This window comes from Cherax quadricarinatus, chromosome 14 (assembly GCF_038502225.1).
Source record: "Cherax quadricarinatus isolate ZL_2023a chromosome 14, ASM3850222v1, whole genome shotgun sequence".
Classification (NCBI taxonomy): Eukaryota; Metazoa; Arthropoda; class Malacostraca; order Decapoda; family Parastacidae; genus Cherax; species Cherax quadricarinatus.
The window spans coordinates 11,906,809-11,929,210 of NC_091305.1; the positions used below are offsets into that span (position 1 = coordinate 11,906,809).

The following is a 22,402-nucleotide window of genomic DNA, read 5'->3' on the forward strand; positions in this document are numbered from 1 at the left end:
TCACACTTCAACAGATCGTCATATGCTTTTTCTAAATTCATAAATGCAATAAAAACTTTCCTACCTTTATCTAAATACTGTTCACATATATGCTTTAATGTAAACACTTGATCTACACATCCCCTACCCACTCTAAAGCATCCTTGCTCATCTGCAGTCCTACTGTCTGTCTTACCTCTAATTCTTTCAATAATAACCCTACCGTACACGTTTCTTGGTATACTCGGTAAACTTATTTCCCTATAATTTTTACCATCTCTTTTGTCCCCCTTCCCTTTATATGAAGGAACTATACATGCTCTCTGCCAATCCCTAAGTACCTTCCCCTCTTTCATACATTTATTTAACAAAAATACCAACCACTCCAACACTATATCCTCCCCTGCTTTTAACATTTCTGTCATGATCCCATCAGTTCCAGCTGCTTTACCCCTTCATTCTACGTAATGCCTCATACACCTGCCCCTCACTCGCATCCTGCTCTTCTTCACTCCTAAAAGATGTTATACCTCCCTGGCCAGTGCATGAAATTACCACCTCCTTTTCTTCATTGACATTTAAAAGTTCCTCAAAATATTCCTGCCATCTTCCCAGTACCCCCAACCCCCCTTCTACTAACTCCCCTACTCTGTTTTTAACTGACAAATCCATTCGTTCCCTAGGCTTTCTTAACTTATTTATCTCACTCCAAATTTTTTTCTTATTTTCATCAAAATTTCTTGACAGTGCCTCTCCCACTCTATCATTTGCTCTCCTTTTACACTCTCTCACCACTTTCATCACCTTTCTTTTACTCTCCATATACTCTGTTCTTCTTATAACACTCCTGCTTTGTAAAAACCTCTCATAACCTACCTCCTTCTCTTTTATTACACCCTTTACTTCATCATTCCATCAATCACTCCTCTTTCCTGCTGCACCCATCCTTCTATAGCCACAAACTTCTGCTCCACATTCAAATACTGCATTTTTAAAACTATTCGAACCCTCTTCAACCCCCTCCCCACACTACTCATACTTGCACAAGCCCACCTTTCTGCCAATAGTTCATTATATCTCACCCTAACTTCCTCCTTCCTTAGTTTATACACTTTTACCTCTCTCTTATTTGCTGTTGCCATTTTCCTTTTGTCCCATCTACCTCTTACTCTAACTGTAGCTACAACTAAATATATCTGTTGCCCCTCTGTAAACATGTACATCCTGAAGCCTACCCATCAACCTTTTATCCACCAGTACATAATCTAACAAACTGCATACTTTCATTACATGCCACATCATACCTTATATACTTATTTATCCTCTTTTTCATAAAATATGTATTACTTATTACCAAACCTCTTTCTACACATAGCTCAATTAAAGGCTCCCTATTTTTATTTACCCCTGACACCCCAAATTTACCTACTACTCCCTCCACAACATCTTTACCCACTTTAGCATTGAGATCCCCAACCACAAGTACTCTATCACTTGGTTCAAAACTCCCCATGCACTCACTCAACATTTCCCAAAATCTCTCTCTCTCCTCTACACTTTTTTCTTCTCCAGGTGCATAAACACTTACTATAACCCACTTTTCACATCCAGCCCTTATTTTACTCCACATAATCCTTGAATTTATACATTTATATTCCCACTTTTCCTCCCATAATTTATCCTTCAACATTATTGCTACTCATTCTTTAGCTCTAACTCTGTTTGAAACCCCTGACCTAATCCCATTTATTTCTTCCCACTGAAACTCTCCTACTCCCTTCAGCTTTGTTTCACTTAAAGCCAGGACATCCAGCTTCTTCTCATTCATAACATCCACAATCATCCCAATCTGTATATGGCTTTTTATTATATTCCAATCATTGGAGTTTTTGCATATTCATATCCTTCCACCTCAGGGGGTGAATTACCAGTTTGTGACCATACCCTCTCGTTGTACAGTGGCACCATGGATCTTCACAAATATCTCTTAAGTCATTCATTACGAATCCTCAGACACAGTTTGTACATCTTCGCTAATCTTGATGACATCTTGGTCATGGACCATACTTCACTTTTGATGTTTGTAGATCTCTTAGGTGATTAGAAAATTTCAGAAGATTGACTTCCTCATCAGTCATGAGAAGTTGACCCTCATTTCATCATGCTCCCTGACATGGTTATGCATTCATTTTTTTAATTATCCAGTCTGTCTATGTTACCCCAGACAGTCAGTCTCATCTACAGTTTCAGTTTTAGAAGTTCCTAAACAGGTCAGAGCATTTTAATGTTCAACTTGTGTATCTGTCTAGTATCTGCAGCATTGAGTCAAATATTTTTGCTTTCCACAGTGACGTAATTTTGCTTCTCTCATAGTGTTTCAGAGGCCTTACAGTGGTGGGTAACCCTAACAAGCTTTCGGAGCTCTTGTTTCTGTGCATGTCTTTCTACTAATAATGACAGATGCCTCATCCCACAGCAGAGGCATGCCAGCCCTGAATTGAAAGGAACCAAAAAACATTCACTCAGTTCACTAGAGCTCTCTGTTAGGGACTTTGCGTCTAGCATTTCACTCAGTCTCAATCTTCTTCCTTCAGAAAAGATTAGGATTGTGCATTTATCAGTGTTATTTGCATTAACATATACGTACTATAACATTCACCTTTTCCATGGATTCCTTCATGCTAGTCACTGTACTCTCCTCATGGCAAATAAGAAAATATATTGTAATTGCCATCTAATATAATTTTGTTTTATCAGCTTTTTTATATATGGTGAGTTAAATTATGTTGTTCTACCAAGGAAGTAAATTCATATAAAAACTGTCTACATCAACTTTGTAGATTTAGCAGTAGCCTGGCAAATACCATGGCATTTATAAAATGTGTTAAGCCACCCATTAGGGTACTCATTCTAGCTGCTTGGTGAAAATACTTACCCTTTTCCATGAAAAACAGTAACAGAAAGAGAAACACATTCCATGTGTTGCTGGCAAAACCATTCACATATAACTTTATTGTCCTTGTCACAATTAGTACTGTTACAGTACTACAATATACATTTTTTTTTTTCAGTTTATATCATACACTATTGCTTTTTAATATGGTACTGTACCACACTTTATCCTTTATCTAATTTCATTGACTACCCAGTGTTAGTCCCTCCATGTGCCAAAATGTGACTCTCTAAACTAGAAAAACCATACCATTTTCAGAGTACTGTACCAAAGTGAACCTTCTAATCCTCCAAAATAGGAGATTCAAGACTTGCTAGATGCAACTGTATAACAGTGTACTATTTTGTTAGATACAGTGGTACCTCGGGTTATGAACTTAATTTGTTCCAGAAGGCTGTTCAAGTGCCAATACCCAACAAATTTTTTCCCATAACGAATAATGTAAATTAGATTAATCTGTTTCAGACCCCCAAAATATACTTACATAATTGTTTGAGTTGGGAGCTGTTCGTATGCTGAGGTACCAGTGTATATTTGTAGATGTAATGTATTTGAATTTTGACAGACTTGGTTAACCCTTCAACTGCCCAAATGTTGATCTGTTTTCACTCTGCTCTGAATATTTTGAAAAAAAAAAAAATTATTTTATTTTTTTAGAACAAAGTAGGCAATTTTCTGTGTATACCTGAAGTGTACCTGAAGAGGGTTTCAAGGGTTGCTGCCCTCTAACAGAAAAATTTTTTTTAGCACAAGTATTTGTTGAGATATAAGGCAGCGAAGTTGACTCTGGATGCTCACCTGATGGCAATGTGAAGTCCTGACGCTGGCAGAAATGTTGCCAGTATACCTTTTTTCTCTCTCTTTTTTTTTTTTAATTTACATTATTTTAATATTCTGATAATTGCAGTTTGTAGTAGTTCTTGTGATTTTATAGCCAGTCTTTGTCCTGACACTAATATTAGGTACTGAAATACAGTAGTAATCAAATAGTCATGAAATGCCTAGCCATGCTAAGCGTTCTAGTGGTACACTCTGTAATCTCAATTTTACTACATGTAAACCAAACAATAACCAAATTTCTGTAAACTCAGCATTGTAATCCTTATAGAGAATAAACTTTGAATTGAATTGAATTGAACACACTGACAGGTGAACATGTTCACCTGCCTTAGTCACATACTATTGTCTAAAAAATTTTTTCTCTTTTTTTTTTTTTTTTAGCATGTCAGCCATTTCCCACCAAGGCAGGGTGACCGAAAAAGAAAGAAAAAAACTTTCAGCATCACTCAACACTTTCACAATCACTCACACATAACTCAAGTCCAGCTAACTGGTTTTTCTGAATCCCTTCACAAAATATTGCCCTGCTCACACTCCAACAGCTCATCAGGTCCCAAAAACCAGTTGTCTCCATTCACTCCTATCTAACACACTCACAAGCTTGCTGGAAGTCTAGAAATATATACAAATTATTTATAGGCCCCATCAGTGTTTTTAAAAGTGCTGGAGTGTGAAACTCCTAACCATAGTGTCAGACAAGAGTGTCACCCTATACTGCTGACAGTGCAGCCATTCAGTATTGCTGATCTTGCATGACTCCCAGTGAACCTTGGCATATTTTTTTATTTGTTCTCACTGTTATACATAAAGATGTCTGTCTGTCTAGTTCTGTCTCTGTTTGTCTCTGCTTATCTGTCTGCCTGTGTGTGTGTCTCTCTCTCTCTCTGTCTCAGAGAGAGCTGCAGATGAACCAACAGGTATTATGCATGTTGCAGAATTGTCACATCTGAGCAAGTGAGAATGAGTGTTACTTGCCATAGTCATGCTTATGCCTCATATCTGTAAACACAATAGTATAGCACTTTGTCTGGCTTTTTTGGGTTATCCTAGGTAATTTACACTATGTATGATAACTGTACTTATGTGTACCTGAGACAAAGACAGAGATAGAACTAACCAACCAGCCAGCCAAACATGTATTACATACATTGTAGAATTATCATGTCTGAACAAGTGGAAATGCACATAACTTGCCACAGTCATGATTTTTTAATACTGTGCACAGATTTTTTTTTAATACTGTGCACACTGAGTGTTAAGACCCATTCTGTGCTAAATCTCTCAGGCCTATTGTGCTAAATTTGGAGGCAGGAAAAATAAAACGTTGATCTATGTTTGGAGCACTAGCAGTAAGAACGTAGATCAGTGTTTGGACAATTAAAGGAAAAATAATGGCTTTTATTCTTTGAAGTTTTTAAAGAAATTCACACACTAGACTAGTAAAGTGACAATATATAGCATACATATTGACTGTTTCATCATAATGCAGTATTCCCAGAGAGTCTGAAAGTAATGCATAGTTTCTTCCATGGCAGACTCTTCAGGACGGCGCATAGTTCTCGTGTCTCGCAGTAGCAATTATGAATCATTGTGGCTGGAGGAAGTGGTATTAGTGTCATCTAGTAGTTCCTTCCACCTTGTATTTGAGGGAGAGACTGGTTCTCCACACATGACATCAGTTGCTCTAGATGATGTGTCTCTCACACTGGTAAGACTTGGAAGGGACAGAATTTATAATAATTATAGGCTTTCCTATCATAAACCAAACTCGCTGTCTTAGGAAAAAATCCATTTCAGTAAACATAAATTTTGACTTAATGAATTGTTATCGTTTCCTAACCCCACATCACAGAATATATACATAAAAGGCCATTTTTATATAAAAATAATTACTCACCAGATATCCTAAAGGGGCACATTTAGTGGTTGCTGAATTTTTTCTTCCCTTCTCTTTTTCTTCCTCCAAACTTTTTCATATAACTCAAGAATGCCTCATTTGATCAGTTTTAACTTTTCAACGTTAGATTACTGTACCAGGGAAAAGATTCATGCAACTATTGGCATGTGCAGGTCCCTGTGATCAGTGTTATATACAGTAGTACATTCCAACTTTCCTGGAATTGTTCCACTACTTTTTAATAACCCCTTATGACTGGCTTTAAACATTTGGAATAGGTATACCTTACTTTAACAAGTGCATGGGGATCAACAACATCCAATCACCTAAAACTCCTAATAACCCAGCAAAAGGCAGCAGTAAGAATGATAACAAATTCCCACTCCTGCCAGCATACTCCACCAATTTTCAGAAGTCTGAATCTGCTCACCATTAAGAACATCCATACTTATTCATGTGCCTACTACATACACAGAACAATACACGCAGATATAAACCCTCCACGCAAACTTTTCCTCACCAACCTAAACAGGACACATGACCACAACACAAGACACAGATCTCTTTTTGATATACCTCGTGTCCATATCACACTGTGTAAAAACTCTATGCACATAAAGGGCCCCAAAATATGGAATTCATTACCAGAAGATATTAAAGTAACCCGGTCTGAAAATCAATTTAAGACTCTTCTCAAAAGCCACTTAATCACCATAGACTAAATGCTAAATACTCAGTACATACTTACTCACCTATGTACTCCCACATCATAACTTCAACAATCACTTTGAACCTTTTATCCATTGTTGACAGGAATATAATTGAATCATTGTTTTCACAAAAAGCATTTTCGAATATAAATGTATCTTTGTCTTATACAAATTTTGATTCATTTATAATTAATATTCTACTGTACAACTACGAAATAATTACTATCCTACTGTACAACTATTATATACTCCTTAGTGTTAAGTAAACTGTAAGCCAATAATTTTAAGTTGGTCCATAATGCCTAGGCATAATAGAGGCTCTCTTTGCATTGCAACCCACTATTGTAAATACAAAATCTCAATGCACAGTTTGCAAAGACATAAAATAAATAAATAAATAAGAGAGTGTAATTGAAGCTGCTTACTGAGGTTTGGAATTGTTATTGGAGTGTGCTAGTGACAATTTTAATTTTAAAATGGTTTAATACAGTGGAACCTCAAAAATCGAACTTAATCCATTCCAGGAGCTAGTTCTAAATTTGAAAAGTCTGAAATTCGAAGCAATATTTCCCTTAAGAAATAATAGAAATACAATTAATCCGTTCCAGAAACCCAAAAATATTCACACAAAAAATACATTTTAAAGAGATTAATTACAGTTTTACATACAACAAATACTATAGTTTATAATTATGTATAGTAATACATATAAAATAACATTTTTACTTACCTTTATTGAAGATTGGTGATGGCATCTGGAAGATAGGGAGGAGGAGAGAGGGAGTTGGGGTTAGTGTTTGGAAGGAGAATCCCCCTCCATGAGGACTTCAGGTAAACCCCTCTCTGGGGTTACTTCCCTTCTCTGTCTTTTAATGCCACTAGGACCAGCTTGAGAGTCACTGGACCCCTGTCTCACAAAATAACTGTCCACAGTCCTCCGTTTCTGGCACCTCTTTAACATTTCCCTAAAATGGGACATGGTTCTGTCACTGAACTTGTTGCAAAGATGGTTTGTTTCAGCTTGCTCAGGGTGGTACTTCTGCACAAACATTTGGACATCATTCCGCTTGGCACAAATCTCCTTAATCTTTGAAGAAGGCACCTCATCCACTCCCTATATTAACACCTTTCGCAACATCAGCTTCCTTGATTTGTTCTTTCTTTGACAGGACAGAACCGATGGTCGACTTGTTTTTCCCATACATCCTGGCAAGCTCAACAAGTCTCACACCACTCTCATACTTCTGTATTATTTCCTTCACATCTATGGTGTTTCTCACTTTCTTTACCACAGGAGTACCACTAGCAAGTTTCTTTGGGCCCACGGCAGCTTATTTCACAGTCCCACAAGCACTAAACACAACGAAATAATCGTAAAATGCGTGAATGAGAGCGCGGGTTAGTGTTCACTCAAGCATAAACAAAGCTAGACTGCTCACAGCGCCTGCGTGGGGACGTGGACAGAGCGGGCCGGCAGACAGGTCCCGTACCCGGCGGTCCAAAAATAGGGGCGCGTTCGATAATAGGGACACAGTTTGTCCGAAAAAATGGTCCAATTTTCGAAACGTTCAATACAGGAAGGCCCCGCTTTACGGCGTTTCACTTTACGGTGTTCCGCTAATACGGACATTTCAAATTATGACCAAAACTCACTATACGGCTCCCCCCACCTGACTTTCTAATACGGTCACCGTGCCCCACCCTGTTTGTTTACATTCTCCATGAGCTCAGTAAGCACTAAGTCTCTCCATTTTGTCTGGAAACTCCAAAATTTCAAATGTTTTTAAAAGTTATTTCATATTTTATATATACTCTGATAATTATACTTATGTATACCTGTACCTAAATAAACTTACATACATCGAGTCATTTAAATGTCGTATATTACGTTAATATACACATTTTCATTAATCCATCCATGATATTTTTTTCAAAATTATATAATAAACACGATGCATAACATATAAATAAGATAAATACACCCCACAGTAGAATAAATAAACAAATGTGAGATGTGAGCAGACGACTTGCACAAGTGGTGATAATAACAATACTGAGTCTCATTAAATGTCGTATATTACGGTAATATACACATTTTCATTAATCCATCCATGATATTTTTTTCAAAATTATATAATAAACACGATGCATAACATATAAATAAGATAAATACACCCCACAGTAGAATAAATAAACAAATGTGAGATGTGAGCAGACGACTTGCACAAGTGGTGATAATAACAATACTGAGTCTCATTAAATGTCGTATATTACGGTAATATACACATTTTCATTAATCCATCCATGATATTTTTTTCAAAATTATATAATAAACACGATGCATAACATATAAATAAGATAAATACACCCCACAGTAGAATAAATAAACATAAATGTGAGCTGTGGTAGCAGACGACTTCCACAAGTGACGCCATAATAACAATAGTCACGGAGTCTCATTAAATGTCGTATATTACGGTAATATACACATTTTCATTAATCCAGCCATGATATTTTTTTCAAAATTATATAATAAACACGATGCATAACATATAAATAAGATAAATACACCCCACAGTAGAATAAATAAACATAAATGTGAGCTGTGGTAGCAGACGACTTCCACAAGTGGTGATAATAACAATAGTCACGGAGTCTCATTAAATGTCGTATATTACGGTAATATACACATTTTCATTAATCCAGCCATGATATTTTTTTCAAAATTATATAATAAACACGATACATAACATAAAAAGATGATAAATACACCCCACAATAGAATAAATAAACATAAATATAAGATGTGGGAGCCTGGTTTGTTTACATAACTCTGCTTCTGTTACCTCATGTACTCATTCTTTCTCTCTCTCATTTATTCGTTTTATCTCATTTACTTACTCCTGACCCTACATTAAGACTACAAATATTTTAAGGTAAGTAATGAGTGAACTGTATATACATTTTATCGCTCTGGGATGCTTAAATATCATAGAATAGTATGTGTGGGTGGGGTGGCCTGGTGAGGTAGCCTGGCTATTACAATACATACCACACTTGATTTCTTACAATAAATACTACTTGTCTCACCCTAGATTAAGACTATAAATATTTTAAGGTAAGTAATGAGTGCACTATGTGTGTATTGTACCTTTTTATTGTTTTTTGATGCCTGGTTCTATTGCTAACTTAATATATGTTAGTGTAAACTTGTTATCTAGTGTTTGTATGCATTTATAAGTGGAAAAAAAGGGTGTTCCACTTTACGGCGATTTCCGCTTTACGGCGGTAGCCTGGAACCTAACCCGCCGTATAAGTGGGGCCTTCCTGTATGTGATATGTTCGATTTTTGAGGTTCCACTGTATTTCCTGTATAATAGTCAGACTGGTGATTCCAAATGGCTTAAATTGTTAATGCCTGATGCATCTGTTGGGAAGGATATCATAATGAGTTTAATCTGTGTCAGTACAAATTTCCTAATATACTTACTTATACGTATACTGTAATTAAAGAACTTGAAATCATTGGTATCATATATACAGTAACAGTAATGCCTCTTTTGATTAAAAGATTAAAGATTTTATTTCTTTGCAAAAGTTACAAAATGTAATTACAATTTTGATTTGTTAAGTACAAATCAAAATTGGTATCATGTCAAGGCATTTCGGGTAAACTAATCCTAGTACATAATAGCTACTTAAGTCTAGACAAGATAAGAATGCTTAACTTTTTAATAAATCTTTATTTTATCTTAATACTAATGTGAGGTAGTCAGGGTGGAGGTTTATAAGAATAATAATCTTGAAGTTGCACAATATTACAATTAGTGGTTCAAACTGTAATATTTTATGGATTGGCAGATATTTTAATAGACTAGAAGTCATATAATATAATATTTGGGAAAGTTGCTTCAAACTGATTAAAAGTTGTTTTGGTTGGTTTGGTTAGTATTGAGAGATGAGATGATTTTTAAGCACAGTCCTAAATTTATATACAGTCAGGGGATCCTTTACCGGTTCAGGTAGTGAATTCCAGATCTTCAGTCCCTTTATGTACATTCTACTTTTGCATAGTGTGATACTGACACAAGGGATGATGACACGATTAGCTTCAAACTTTTAGGGGTTGTGTTTTTTCATTTGGTTGGTTCTCATTATTATTGGGCTGCTTAAGTCCCAAATTTACTAAACAAATTGTGATACCAATTTCCTGTCAGTAACCAAGGAATGTATCTTCTGACTGGCTTCAAACCTATAATGCTGATGCATTTGGTTAGAAGGATGATATTCATTGATATTCATTTTTTTCTAGTCTGTAAGTACAGTGGACCCTCGACCAACGATGGCATCGTCTAACGTTAAATCCGACTAGTGATACATTTTAAGGCAAAAATTTTGCCTCAACTAGCGCTAAAAAACATGACCAACAGGATTCGTTCTGTTCGAGACGCGTCCACTTGTGGCCAGTGTTTACAAGCCAGCCAGCCACCGCGGTCCCATCCAAACATACAATTGGAACATTTCATATTATCACAGTATTTTTAGTGATTGCACCTGCAAAATAAGTCACCATGGGCCCCAAGAAAGCTTCTAGTGCCAACCCTACAACAAAAAGGGTGAGAATTACTATGGATATGAAGAAAGAGATCATTGCTAAGGGGTTGGAGGTTAGTAGGGAGGATGTGGAAGAGTTGGTGGAGGACGACAATGATGAACTAACCACTGATGAGCTGCAAGATCATCTTCAACAGCAAGAGGCCAGACCAGACCTGAGGAAACTGCTCCGGAGGAGGGGATAGAGAAATTGAGGAAGTTGCCTACTTCAAAGATTAAGGAAATGTGTGCAATGTGGCTTAAAGTGCAATCCTTTTTTGATGAAAATCACCCTGACACAGCTACTGCAAGTCGTGTTGGCAACCTGTACACTGACAATGTTATGGCCCATTTTAGGAAAGTCTTAAAGGAACAGGAGGTACAGAGCTCTATAGACAGATATGTTGTGCGACAGAGGTCCAGTGACTCTCAAGCTGGTCCTAGTGGCATTAAAAGAAGGGAAGTAACCCAGGAAAAGGACTTGACACCTCAAGTCCTAATGGAAGGAGATTCCCCTTCTAAACACTAACACCATCCACACTCTCCCCTCCTCCCATCCCATCAATCATCACCAGATCTTCAATAAAGGTAAGTGTCATGTAACTGTACATGTCTTCTTCAGTTTGTGTGTATTAAAATTAATATTTCATGTGGCAAAAAATTTTTTTTTCAATACTTTAGGGTGTCAGGAACAGATTAATTTGATTTCTATTATTTCTTATGAGGAAAATTAACTCGACTAACAATAATTTCTACTAACGATGAGCTCTCAGGAACGGATTAATATCGTTGGTCGAGGGTCCACTGTATTAGGATTAGTCTGCCCGAAATGCCTGGGATGTTAGTGACTTTCTTTGTACTTAACAACATTTTATAAAATGTAATCACACATTGTAACCTTTGCAAAGAAATAAAATTTGTTTGTTTGTTTAACAATGTGTAGTTCAAATCAAGCATTTTTGTTATTATATCATTTGTACTTTTTAGCCAGAACTCAAGCTAACAGAGGTTGAGAATACTGTGTTTTGTTTTGAATTCTTACATTCTCTTGTGTATTATTTTTGTATTTTTTTTAAATATTTTAGATAGTAGTAGCAAGTTTGAAGCTGACCTATAGTTTTTGACTTCAGATGGGTTTCCACTTTTATAGATAGGTGCAACCTTAGCTAGTTTAAGTATGTTCATGAATGTTTCGGTTTCTAATTTGTTAACACCACATTAGTTGGTGAAAATACATTCACAGATTTCTTATAGATGAGTGAAGGTATATTAGCTTTGTCTTTTTTTTTTAAGCGAATTTATTATTGAGATTACCCCTGGGAACTAGTGGGTGATAGATGCATGGAACTTCAGTAATCATCTGTAAGAAAATCTCTCTCTTGGATTTGGGAGTTTGTGATTTTATTGGATAGGCTTGATCCTGTAGTCAAGAAGAGATTGTTTAATTTATTTACCATGTCAGTGATTAAGATGAGAGGTACATTAGGTTTATTTCCTATAATTTCTTTAGTTTTAGAACCAAGTACAGTATATAGAACAGTGTTTTCATTAAGTCAGTTAACATAGTACAGTAGGACCCCATTTGTATGGCTCTAAAGTTCTTAATCCCGTACAGTAGGTGAAAATCACCTGCGGGTGGAAAACAGCATTTTTTCATTATCAGATTCATCTAAAATGCCTGATAACATAGTGCAAACATCATATAATAAGTGCTTAACACAGCTTGGCATAAAATAAAACATAAATAAAATAAATACATAGTACAGTACCTACAATACTTACCTTAATATATGGTGCCGGTCGCCCTTCCCTTACACAACTGTTGTACCAAAACAGCGGAAAACCAGTAAAAGCACTAAGCATAATGAAAAATGGCTTGGTTGAATGCTGATGAAAATGTGAAACGCCGAAAAGAGGGTGCTGTATATATGTGCTCTCCTGTATAAGTGCTTGTTTTTCTTTATTAGCTTAGTTGGTTTTTATGAGGCAGCAGTTGCTAAACTGGCTTTGAACTTTCTGTGGGAATATTTGGGCACATAAATTAATGTCTTGACCATTCTACTTATTTTTTCACTTTAAATCATTATGAGCAAAGGAAATGTTAGATAACTTACATTTCCTGAATGGTTCAATTAGTATTTACCTCTGGTTAACCTAATAGTATATGAAGTGCTATTCTCACCTCTGTTTATATACATACTTTCATATGCAGTTCATCTTAATTGGGCACATTGCTAAGTGATTTTTTGTGAGGTTTAAGAATTAAATAGCACAACGGCTTGGTTGCCCATGGCTAACCAGCACCATTCTGAAATCCATTGACAAGAAACACCAATATGAAAAGCAATATAGACAGGGCTTAATACACAAAGATATTCTTAAACACTATTCATCAGCTCTCACCAAAGTAATAAAGAAAGCCAAACAACTATACTACTCCAGTAGATTCACAGACACTAGAGGAGATATAAAAAAGACCTGGAAAACACTCTCTCAGATTCTAGGGACCCACAAACTGAAAAAAAACAAGAATATTGTCCTAACTAAACCTAATGAAACACCACTACATCCCACTGACACAGCTAACAAGATAAACGACTTCTTCTCAACCATAGGATCTAATCTCGCAGATAAAATCCCACATACCAATGCCCATGCCAGAGACTACCTAGATGGGAATTTCCCAAATTCCTTCTATCTTGCACCAACTGAGCCCTCGGAAGTCACCGAGATTATAAAGTCACTTAAAAACAACTCAGGGAATCTGTCTAATGTCCCACCATTACTGTACAAGCGAGCGGCCCATATCCTTTCGCATGCTATTTCATTACTTTTTAACCCTTTGAGGGTCGACAGGCCCTCTCCGAAACTCGTTCTCAGGGTCGGCCAAATTTAAAAAAAAAAAAAAATTATTTTCTCTTATGAAAAGATAGAGAATCTTTTCCCGATCATAACGACACCAAAAGTTTGAAATTTGATAGAAAACTTACGGAATTATGCTCTCGCAAAGTTAGCGGTCTCGGCGATGTTTACGGATCGGCGATTTTGCCCACTTTGAGCCCCATTTTCGGCCAATTTCACTGTACTAGTCGACAAAAAACATGAATATTTCGCTAGAACTCCATTTTTTCTATCGAATGGGTGCAAGAAACCACCCATTTATAAATTCAACTATCCAGTACAGTGGTCAGAATTTAGCAATTTTGCCAATTTCACACAAATTTCAAAAGATGCCAATTTCGGAATAGGGTCCAGAATAAACAAGAAAGACATTCCTGGCACTAAAATGACATTTCCTCTAGTCATTAGTCACGTCTCAAGGCCCTTCTTATATTCTTTTGCTTTCCACTTTGAATTTTTATTCTCACAAAAAATATAAGATTTACTGTTATGCAGACTACTGCATTAGTGTAAAAAATGGTATAAATATTATTGGTGCACTTGTGAAAGAATATTAGACTCACCAGTTGACGTGTATTGCACGCTTGGCACGATTTGTTTACTTTTGAAGTTTGGTAAAAATCGAACATTTCTGCTACTTTGAGCTCAATTTCAAGGCACCTTTCATTGTAAAACCAGTCAAAATCATCTCAATTTCAGTAATATGTCTTCAATTCTATAAAATGAGACCAAGAAAACTAGAATACAACAATAAATACTATACGAAAATACACTGCAAAGTCGCTGATTTATTAAAAAAAAATGGAAAAAGTTTTTTTTTTTCTCATTATGCACCGTGTGCTGCAGGATTTTTTTTAGACTGTGCACACTGACCACATAGACCCATTCTTTCATATGAAGGCCTACCAGCTTTCTCCCACTAGATTTGAGGTCGCTAGAATTTATGAGTACTAGTACGTCAAAAACCCCTACACGTAAGACGTACTAGTACGACGAAAACCCTCAAAGGGTTAACAAGTCACTAGAAACTAGCACCTTCCCGAAACTACTCAAGATGGCAAGGGTTACACCAATACATAAAGGTGGTGACCCTACAGACTTAAACAACTATAGGCCAATATCAAACTTACCATTGCTATCCAAAATCTTTGAGAAACTCGTGCACAGGAGACTATATTCATTTATAACAGCACAAAACATACTCAACCCCTGCCAATTTGGATTCAGGAAAAATAAAAGCACTAATGATGCAATCATAAAAATGCTAGATCTGCTTTACACAGCATTGGAAAATAAGGAATATCCACTAGGAATTTTTATTGACCTAAGAAAAGCTTTTGACACAGTAGACCACGACATCCTACTCCACAAACTTGACCATTACGGTATAAGAGGACATGCACTTGCTTATTTCAAATCTTACCTTACTAATAGGTATCAGTATGTCACCATTAAAGACACAGCATCAACAACACAGCCACTTGATACTGGAGTTCTGCAGGGAAGTGTCCTTGGTCCCCTGCTCTTCCTCATATACATCAATGATCTTCCAAACGTATCCCTACACCTGAAACCCATTCTCTTTGCTGACGACACGACTTATGTCATCTCTCACCCTAATCTTGCCACCCTCAACACCATTGTTAACGAGGAGCTGATCAAAATATCGACTTGGATGACAGCCAATAAACTTACGCTTAACACTGACAAAACCTACTATATTATGTTTGGTAGCAGAGCAGGAGATGCACAAATTAACATTAAAATCGACAATACTCTAATTACCAGACATAATGAGGGCAAATTCCTAGGCCTATACCTTGACAACAACCTGAATTTCAGCACCCATATCCAACACATAACCAAAAAAGTATCCAAAACGGTTGGGATCCTCTCCAAGATACGATACTACGTGCCGCAAAATGCCCTTCTCACACTATACCACTCACTTATTTATCCATACCTCACCTATGCTATTTGTGCTTGGGGATCTACTGCAGCAACACACCTAAAGCCAATAATAACCCAACAAAAAGCTGCAGTAAGAATAATCACTAAATCCCATCCCTGGCAACACACCCCCCCACTCTTCATAGATCTAAACTTACTCCCTGTTCAGTACATCCACACTTACTACTGTGCACTCTACATCTACAGGGCCTTAAACTCCAATATCAACCTTGACCTAAAACGCTTTCTTGATAGTTGTGACAGAACCCACAGGCATAACACCAGACACAAACATCTCTACGACATTCCCCGTGTCCGACTAAACCTTTACAAAAATTCAATGTATGTCAAAGGTCCTAAAATCTGGAACACCCTACCTGAGAACTCTAGAACTGCAGACACATTCATCACCTTCAAAACTACCATTAGAAAACATCTTATCTCCCTGATACACCCCATCAACTAACTACACGAATACCACCTGGTGGTTCACACTTACACTCACTCACCCATTTGACCATAAACAGAAATATTAATCTCAATCTTAAAATAATGAATCCTATGATACTCCAATACTGAAACTATGTACTGTGCCAAAACAAAAGCATTCACATTGCTAAACTCACAAACTAGTATTTAGTCACTTAGCCATAATACCAACTTACCTCATAATTTGTAATATTTTAAAATAAAGAATTAAACTAAGTGTGCCCGAAATGCCTAGCCATGCTAGGCGTTCTAGTGGTACACTCTGTAATCATTATTTAACTACATGTAAACCACACAACAACCAAATTCTGTAAATTCAACATTGTAATCTTTATAGAGAATAAACTTGGAATTTGAATTGAATTTGAACTACAAGAGCACTTCTACTTACATGTTTAAAAAATGACTTGTTACAGGAATGTGCAACTGGTGTAGGTCCTCCACCTATTAATAATACATGTGTGCCCAGTCAGAAGCAGTGTACAACAGGAGAGTGTATTCCTGTAGAGTTCTTCTGTGACTGTTATACAGACTGTGTCGATGGGTCGGATGAGCAGGATTGCTGTAAGTTATATTTCATTATCTACATAATACTGTAGTGAAGTTTGAATGTCAGGTATGGCAGTTCTGTATGTGTATGTATAATTGTAACTTAAAATTAATGGCAAACTAGACAATGAGGAGAGGGTTATTATGAGCATAGTTTTTTCTTGTAATTACAAGTAAATATGGTCCGGTAAGCATCTACTGAAATTCAAGAATTGTGAAAGGACACCTTTCCTAAAGAAAAAAAAAAGTTGCTATAAAGAAGCGATCCATTGTAGAGAATTACCTATTTTAAGTACAGTAAAGGTATTGGTTATTCATGCATAGCATCAGATCCCAGAATTTGTCAAAGCAATGGGCAAATTCACTTCTTATCTCCTTTAGTTTTCTACAAAGCCTTTGTACTAAACATCAGGTACGTTTGTCACATTCTTCTTTTCTAGAGAAACAAATAAGAATAATACAGACTATCACTTGACTTACCTCTCCTTTAAATAGGAGAGGTAAGTCAAATGATAGTCTGTGTGAGATTGGGCTTTAGTTGAAGGGAAAGTCTCAGAACTTCAGAAAACTGAAATCCATTTCAGAGAATGGAAGGTTAAAGAAGGCATACTTGGGCACATAAGTGGTAGGAAGGTTCAAAATTGGTGGCTTATGGTAAATTTGACTGGCAGCATTTCATTAGAACCATTATCTGCACATAGAAAAAGAAAGGAATTAGCCACATATCATCATAAGTAAGGAAAATTCTTAATAAATTAGGGAAGATTTTGAGACTAAGGGCCCTGAATCTGCACTCTCTAGAAAGCGGTAGAATTAGGAGGAGCAATTTTTTCCTGGATAGAGGCATGGTTGACAAATAGGCAGCAGAGAGTTTGCATAAATGGGGAGAAATCAGAGTGGGGAAGCATCACGAGCGGGGTTCCACAGGGGTCAGTGTTGGGCCCCCTGCTGTTCACAATCTACATAAACGACATAGATGAGGGCATAAAGAGCGACATCGGCAAGTTTGCCGATGACACCAAAATAGGCCGTCGAATTCATTCTGACGAGGACATTAGAGCACTCCAGGAAGATTTGAATAGACTGATGCAGTGGTCGGAGAAGTGGCAGATGCAGTTTAATATAGACAAATGCAAAGTTCTAAAACTTGGACAGGACAATAACCATGCCACATATAAACTAAATAATGTAGATCTTAATATTACGGATTGCGAAAAAGATTTAGGAGTTCTGGTTAGCAGTAATCTGAAACCAAGACAACAGTGCATAAGTGTTCGCAATAAAGCTAATAGAATCCTTGGCTTCATATCAAGAAGCATAAATAATAGGAGTCCTCAGGTTGTTCTTCAACTCTATACATCCTTGGTTAGGCCTCATTTAGATTATGCTGCACAGTTTTGGTCACCGTATTACAGAATGGATATAAATGCTCTGGAAAATGTACAAAGGAGGATGAGAAAGTTGATCCCATGTATCAGAAACCTTCCCTATGAGGATAGACTAAGGGCCCTGAATCTGCACTCTCTAGAAAGACGTAGAATTAGGGGGGATATGATTGAGGTGTATAAATGGAAGACAGGAATAAATAAAGGGGATGTAAATAGTGTGCTGAAAATATCTAGCCTAAACAGGACTCGCAGCAATGGTTTCAAGTTGGAAAAATTCAGATTCAGGAAGGATATAGGAAAGTACTGGTTTGGTAATAGAGTTGTGGATGAGTGGAACAAACTCCCAAGTACAGTTATAGAGGCCAGAACGTTGTGTAGTTTTAAAAATAGGTTGGATAAATACATGAGTGGATGTGGGTGGGTGTGAGTTGGACCTGATAGCTTGTGCTACCAGGTCGGTTGCCGTGTTCCTCCCTTAAGTCAATGTGACCTGACCTGACTAGGTTGGGTGCATTGGCTTAAGCTGGTAGGAGACTTGGACCTGCCTCGCATGGGCCAGTAGGCCTTCTGCAGTGTTCCTTCGTTCTTATGTTCTTAGACTTCCAGGTGTCTAATTTTGAAATTGTAAAACCTGGCTGGGATATGTAGGAGATTATTCTAATAGATAAATGGGTACAGGAGTTGACATACAGAAGGCAGAGATATACAGTGAGAAAAGACACATCAGGATGGGTAAATGAGTTGGGTTGCAGGGATGAGGTAACAAGAAAATATCCAAGGACTAGTTTTCATGATCAATATTGTTCTTAATATGTGTAAACGATTAGTTGATGAAGAGCAAATCCTTCATGTCAATGTTTGCAGATGATGTGAAATTATTGAGAATAGAAATGGAAGAACATCCTAAAAAAAAATTTGAATGAGGGCATTGAAACTTGTGAAAATAGTCCAACAATTGGGATGCAAGCAAGAAAGATACACGATAATATACACTTGGAAAATCCTAGAGGGATTAGCACCAAACTTGCACAAGAAAATCACTCCCTACAACAGCAAGACTCGGCAGGATATGCAACAATTCCCCAATGTCAGGGGCCCAGGATTGTTCAACTGCCTCCCAGCATACATAAGGGGAATTACAGATAGACCTGTCCGTCTGTCTTCAAGAAGGTGCTGGACAGGCACCTAAAGTCAGTAGTACCTGTTCAGCCCGGCTGTGGTTCATATGTTGGTTTATGTGCAACAGTAACAGCCTGATTGATCAGACCTTGATCCACCATGAGGCCTAATCTCAGATCAGGCAGCAGGGACATTGACCCCCGAAACTTCATCTTTTAACCCCACACCTCTTGCCAAGACCCATGCATTCACTTCTCATACAACCTCATCTATAAATATATTGAACAACCACAGTGATATCACACATCCTTGTCTAAGGCCTACTTTAACTGAGAAATAATCTCTCTCTCTCTCTCTCTCCTACATACTCTAACCTGAGCCTCACTATCCTCGTAAAAACTCTTCATTACTTTCAGCAGCCTACCTCCTATTCCATACACCTGCAACATCTGCTACATTGCCCCCCTATCCACCCTGTCATATGCCTTTTCCAAATCCATAATGCCACAAAAACCTCTTTAGCCTTATCTAAATACTGTTCACCTATATGTTTCACTGTAAACACTTGGTCTACACACCCCCTACGTTTCCTAAAGCCTCTTTGTTCATCTCTTATCCTACTTTCTGTCTTACTCTTAATTCTTTCAATAATAACTCTACCAGACACTTTACCAGGTATACTCAACAGACTTATTCCCCTATAATTTTTGCACTTTCCTTTGTACCCTTTACGATGAGAAATTTCAATTACTCAGATATGGTAAACATGAGGAAATTAAATCTTCATCAGAGTACAAAACAAATTCTGGCCACAAAATAGAGCGAAACACCAACGTCAGGGACCTGGGAGTGATCATGTCGGAGGATCTCACCTTCAAGGACCATAACATTGTATCAATCGCATCTGCTAGAAAAATGACAGGATGGATAATGAGAACCTTCAAAACTAGGGAGGCCAAGCCCATGATGACACTCTTCAGGTCACTTGTTCTATCTAGGCTGGAATATTGCTGCACACTAACAGCACCTTTCAAGGCAGGTGAAATTGCTGACCTGGAAAGTGTACAGAGAACTTTCACGGCGCGCATAACGGAGATAAAACACCTCAATTATTGGGAGCGCTTGAGGTTCCTAAACCTGTATTCCCTGGAACGCAGGAGGGAGAGATACATGATTATATACACCTGGAAAATCCTAGAGGGACTAGTACCGAACTTGCACACGAAAATCACTCACTACGAAAGCAAAAGACTTGGCAGACGATGCACCATCCCCCCAATGAAAAGCAGGGGTGTCACTAGCACGTTAAGAGACCATACAATAAGTGTCAGGGGCCCGAGACTGTTCAACTGCCTCCCAGCACACATAAGGGGGATTACCAACAGACCCCTGGCAGTCTTCAAGCTGGCACTGGACAAGCACCTAAAGTCAGTTCCTGATCAGCCGGGCTGTGGCTCGTACGTTGGTTTGCGTGCAGCCAGCAGCAACAGCCTGGTTGATCAGGCTCTGATCCACCAGGAGGCCTGGTCACAGACCGGGCCACGGGGGCGTTGACCCCCGGAACTCTCTCCAGGTAAACTCCAGGTATGCTTTCTGCCAATCCCTAGGTACCTTACCCTCTTCCATACATTTAATAAAGTACAGTGCCTGCACTCTGAAGGAGCGGTGTTAATGTTGCAGTTTAAAAACTGTAGTGTAAAGCACCCTTCTGGCAAGACAGTGATGGAGTGAATGATGATGAAAGAGTTTCTTTTTCGGGCCACCCTGCCTTGGTGGGAATCGGCCAGTGTGATAATAATAAAAAATACCAACCATTCGATATATATATATTCTTCTTCTTCTTTCAACAAACCGGCCATATCCCACGAAGATATATACTATTAAAGAGTGGTAGTATAGGGTAAGGAGTGTTATTTGTGGTACATAGTATTGTATCTTGAAAAGGATGCCTGCTGATTTGGAAATTTTCTTGGCTATGTATTGGATGTGGGAATGAAATTTAAGATTACAGTCAGGGAGAAGACCTAGAAATTTACCCTCAGTGTGTCTTGATATAGGGGAACCATTTATCGATATACATATTAAGTTGGATATTTAAGGCTCTGTTGCCAAACAGCATGAAGTGTGCTTTGTCTTTGTTGAGAGTGAGTTTGTTGGTCATCATTCAAGTATACATTTTTAGCAACTCGTTGTTTACAATGTTTCTAAGTACAGCTGGGTTTGAATGGGAGTAGACATAAGTAGTATCATCTGCGAATAGAACTGGTTTGAAGAGTTGGGATGCATTGGGGAGGTCATTGATGTAGATGAGAAAGAGGAGTGGGCCTAGGACACTACCCTGGGGTACTCCTACAGCTACAGACTGTATAGCAGAGTTGACTCCATTTGCATATGCATACTGGTGTCTGTCGTTAAGATGAGATTTTATGTAATCAAGAGAATGTCCTCTGGTGCCACAATGATTTAGTTTTAGGTGCAGGAGATTGTGGTCGACCAAATCAAACGCTTTTCGTAGGGCAATGAAGAGCCCCAGAGGATATTATTTTTATCGAGAGCTGTACATATTAGTTCAGACATTTGTATAAAGGCAAAGGGGATAAAAGAGAGTGCAAAAATTATAGGGGGATAAGTCTGTTGAGTGTACCTGGTAAAGTGTATGGTAGAGTTATAATTGAAAGAATTAAGAGTAAGACGGAGAATAGGATAGCAGATGAACAAGGAGGCTTTAGGAAAGGTAGGGGGTGTGTGGACCAGGTGTTTACAGTGAAACATATAAGTGAACAGTATTTAGATAAGGCTAAAGAGGTCTTTGTGGCATTTATGGATTTGGAAAAGGCGTATGACAGGGTGGATAGGGGGGCAATGTGGCAGATGTTGCAAGTGTATGGTGTAGGAGGTAGGTTACTGAAAGCAGTGAAGAGTTTTTACGAGGATAGTGAGGCTCAAGTTAGAGTATGTAGGAAAGAGGGAAATTATTTCCCAGTAAAAGTAGGCCTTAGACAAGGATGTGTGATGTCACCGTGGTTGTTTAATA

The 22,402-nt window shown here is 37.7% G+C and overlaps 1 protein-coding gene across 1 annotated transcript in view; it reads left to right on the forward strand.

The window, feature by feature from the left end:
• Positions 1-22,402, forward strand: part of LOC128698663 (MAM and LDL-receptor class A domain-containing protein 2-like) — a 382,606-nt gene that overhangs the window by 330,996 nt on the left and 29,208 nt on the right. Inside the window, exons 51-52 of the mRNA XM_070084850.1 lie at positions 5,308-5,480; positions 16,729-16,876. Coding sequence (XP_069940951.1) covers positions 5,308-5,480; positions 16,729-16,876 — 321 coding nt within the window. The remainder of the gene's footprint in view (positions 1-5,307; positions 5,481-16,728; positions 16,877-22,402) is intronic.